Below are 3,859 nucleotides of genomic sequence, written 5' to 3'. Positions count from 1 at the left end.
TTTAAGATTAGAAGTTCCTCCAGCTTACAGTAGAGTTGGAGACCGGAGTTTGGTGACGATAACTCACCGAGGCGAGCATCCAGGAGGTCGGCGTGAGAAAGCATTGCGCACCGCTCCAGGGCGAAATGCTATTCCCACACACACAAAAAAAATAAATAAATAAATAAATAAAAAAATAAAATAAAAATAAAAAAAATCTCTATGACTTTAACCTATTTAAGAAAAATATATAGCCTAAATGAAAGCAAATTCGGTTTGTGGTTAAAAGGGAGGTTCGTTGCATTATAATGTAGTTTAGAGGAACGGGGAGGCGCTTAGCGGCGGAATGAACCCATGAGCTCCTCCAAACGAGAACCAATCAGAGCCGAAGCCCAAAGCATGTCAGCTTTAGCGCCAGACCCCGACTGCCCCCCCAAAACCCACTCCACTCCAACACCTCCTTCCTCTATCCTCCTCCTCCTCCATCCTCTCGCTTCTCACAAGTTCATTCCTCCTCATTCCTATAATTGGCTTTGATTTCTCCTCCAAATTACAGCCAATAAAATAACCTGATTTAATATCTGAAGTCGAGGTTCGACCTGTTTGAGGAATGTTGGGCCACAGCAACATTTGTTTAATTGCGCGTGATGTCGCTTTTTTTATTATTTATTTATTGTGGGCCACTGGAACAAGGTTTGGACTTATTGACTTGAAAGAGAGAGCCACGTGTTCGCCTCATGTAGTCAACAAAAACATGAGTTTAACCCGGTGAATGATATTTGTAGTTCCGTGAGGTCCAGCTCAAGGAAAAAAAGAGCAAATAAAATAATATAACCAGCTGAATGCACTGTAAAACAATAATAATAATAATAACTTTGGGATGGTAAATATACACAATTAATCGAATTTCAACCACAACCAAATATTTATTTAATGAAAAAATAACTGTTTCATTTTAACAACGCCAGTTCATTTATTTTTTTTAANCTAACTTTAGTTGAGTTGAAACCAATAATCTTATTTTCTGTATTTATTTAATTTTGTTCGTTTATTTGTGAATTATAATAGTGAATTTTTAAAATCTGCAGCGGCGGTTTTGTTTATTGATGCGTCTGTTTCCTTTGGGGTTTTTGTTGTTGTTTCTGCCGTAAACATGAAGTCCTTTTACGTATTTCCTGTTGTAAAGGAACCCGGTGACATGTGGGACTAGAACCTCTCGGTGGGTGACTTTAACTGAAGTAAGATGATGATTGCATGAGTGGTAAAACGAATGAAAAGTATTTTCGTTTCGTTTTTTGCTGGGTTTCCCCCCACCCCCTCTTAATTGCTTTAAAATTCCCTCTAGATGACTTTTCTACTGTTACTTTCAGCAAAAGAAAAAAGGAAAAGGAAATTTAAAAAAATTAAAATCCGGAATGAAATTATTCTCTAAAGCTGAAGACTTTTGAATACACTTTGGTTGAACTAAAGCTAGTTTTTTTTTTGACGATATTTATTCTATTTTTGATTTCCACCAATAAACACTGCCTAAACAAATATGGATTATCAAAAATATTAAGTTACAACGCTTATTTTTGACTCTCTCCGTAAAAATCGTTTGTTTGTTTAAAGCGTCATTTTTTCCCCAGAAATATACATGAGAGGGGAGAAAATAAATAAATAAATAAATAAATAAAAAAATTAAAAATGTTCCCATCGGGGCCCACCTGAACTCTCGACTCCGTCAGGCCGATCCGCAGAGCCAGCTCCTCCCGCATGAAGATGTCCGGGTAGTGCGTCTTGGCGAAGCTGCGCTCCAGCTCGTTGAGCTGCGCCGGGGTGAAGCGGGTCCGGTGCCGCTTCTGCTTCTGGCTCTGCTGCCCTCCGGACTGGTTCGGGTTGTTTCCGCTGCTGTTGTTCTGCTGCTGTTGCTGCTGCTGTTGCTGCTGCTGCTTCTCCTGCTCCTTGCTGTTCACCTGCACCGGGTTGGAGCCGCCACCGCCGCCGCCGCCGCCGCTGATGTCGTCACCGGGGAGCATCGTGGCTCCTTCCACGCCGTCCGGACCGAGCTCCCCGGAGTGTCCCGGGTCAGGTCCGCCGCCCCCGAGCCTGCACTTCAGAGCTTCTCTGTGGCCCAGGAGCTCCGCCGCGGCATCCTTCATCCCTGCACACCAACAACCAAGAGCAGGTGAGATTTTTATTTATTTTTTTTAATTTTTAATTTATTTTTGCACTGATGAAAGCCCTGTGATAGAGGAAGAAAAAACAACAATCGTTAGAGGAAAAACTGAACATGCACAGAAATATGAAACATTACAAGAGAAAATGTTTGAATTATATATATATAAAAAAAACGGATGCAATATATTTTACTTTTACAGAAAAATCTGAACCAAACGCATGCATTAAACCATCCAACACAAATAGAAGAATTAAGTACAACTATTTACCATGCACACTGCAATCTGCTCCTTAAATACTCCTTCACTCAATTCGATCACACCGAGATCTTAGAAATTTGCTAAATCAAATTACAGCGTAATGTAATAATAATAATAATTACTTTTCCAATGAATTAGGCGAATTTAGCTCTATTCGGGCACATTAAGACGTCATAAGGAGCAAATTGGACAAATTTTCTGAGCTTGATTTAAGATTAGAAGTTCCTCCAGCTTACAGTAGAGTTGGAGACCGGAGTTTGGTGACGATAACTCACCGAGGCGAGCATCCAGGAGGTCGGCGTGAGAAAGCATTGCGCACCGCTCCAGGGCGAAATGCTATTCCCACACACGAAAAATAAATAAATAAATAAATAAATAAAAAAATAAAATAAAAATAAAAAAAAATCTCTATGACTTTAACCTATTTAAGAAAAATATATAGCCTAAATGAAAGCAAATTCGGTTTGTGGTTAAAAGGGAGGTTCGTTGCATTATAATGTAGTTTAGAGGAACGGGGAGGCGCTTAGCGGCGGAATGAACCCATGAGCTCCTCCAAACGAGAACCAATCAGAGCCGAAGCCCAAAGCATGTCAGCTTTAGCGCCAGACCCCGACTGCCCCCCCAAAACCCACTCCACTCCAACACCTCCTTCCTCTATCCTCCTCCTCCTCCATCCTCTCGCTTCTCACAAGTTCATTCCTCCTCATTCCTATAATTGGCTTTGATTTCTCCTCCAAATTACAGCCAATAAAATAACCTGATTTAATATCTGAAGTCGAGGTTCGACCTGTTTGAGGAATGTTGGGCCACAGCAACATTTGTTTAATTGCGCGTGATGTCGCTTTTTTTATTATTTATTTATTGTGGGCCACTGGAACAAGGTTTGGACTTATTGACTTGAAAGAGAGAGCCACGTGTTCACCTCATGTAGTAAACAAAAACATGAGTTTAACCCGGTGAATGATATTTGTAGTTCCGTGAGGTCCAGCTCAAGGAAAAAAAGAGCAAATAAAATAATATAACCAGCTGAATGCACTGTAAAACAAAAATAATAATAATAACTTCGGGATGGTAAATATACACAATTAATCGAATTTCAACCACAACCAAATATTTATTTAATGAAAAAATAACTGTTTCATTTTAACAACGCCAGTTCATTTATTTTTTTTAAGCAAATCCCACCAAAACAATTTGATTAGAATTGAACTGCTGTCAGGTCAGAGAGCACAGATAAAACAAAACTTCACAATTTAACTCATAAACTTGATGTAAAAGTTCACACCAGGTTAGATTTGAATCAAAATGCTAAAGCTGGATGTAAGTAGGAGCGAAAGAAATTGACACAGAAATAAATTAGTCTAATTTTAACCATAAATTAGGCAAAAAATAAAAATTAAATTAAGTGCTAGTGTTAATGCTAACATTAGCATTAGCGCTGTTGCTAAAAAAAAACAAGT

At 39.2% G+C, this 3,859-nt stretch overlaps 1 protein-coding gene across 2 annotated transcripts in view; it reads right to left on the bottom strand.

Moving 5' to 3' along the window:
• otpa (orthopedia homeobox a) overlaps positions 1-2,970 on the bottom strand; it is an 8,206-nt gene extending 5,236 nt beyond the window's left edge. The window contains exons 1-2 of one of the 2 annotated variants that reach the window (XM_016669810.1): positions 2,636-2,970; positions 1,686-2,122 (exon numbers count right to left, since the gene is read on the bottom strand). In XM_016669810.1, the coding sequence (XP_016525296.1) occupies positions 1,686-2,122; positions 2,636-2,711 (513 nt within the window). In that variant the 5' untranslated portion in view covers positions 2,712-2,970. The remainder of the gene's footprint in view (positions 1-1,685; positions 2,123-2,635) is intronic. The other variant, XM_007548784.2, reaches the window with a different exon arrangement.
• Positions 2,971-3,859: the final 889 nt, after the last annotated feature.

The sequence above is a fragment of the Poecilia formosa genome, unplaced genomic scaffold, assembly GCF_000485575.1.
Source record: "Poecilia formosa unplaced genomic scaffold, Poecilia_formosa-5.1.2 Scaffold28, whole genome shotgun sequence".
NCBI lineage: Eukaryota > Metazoa > Chordata > Actinopteri > Cyprinodontiformes > Poeciliidae > Poecilia > Poecilia formosa.
Note: the sequence above shows the minus strand (reverse complement) of the source record. Positions and strands in the feature narration are given on the sequence as shown.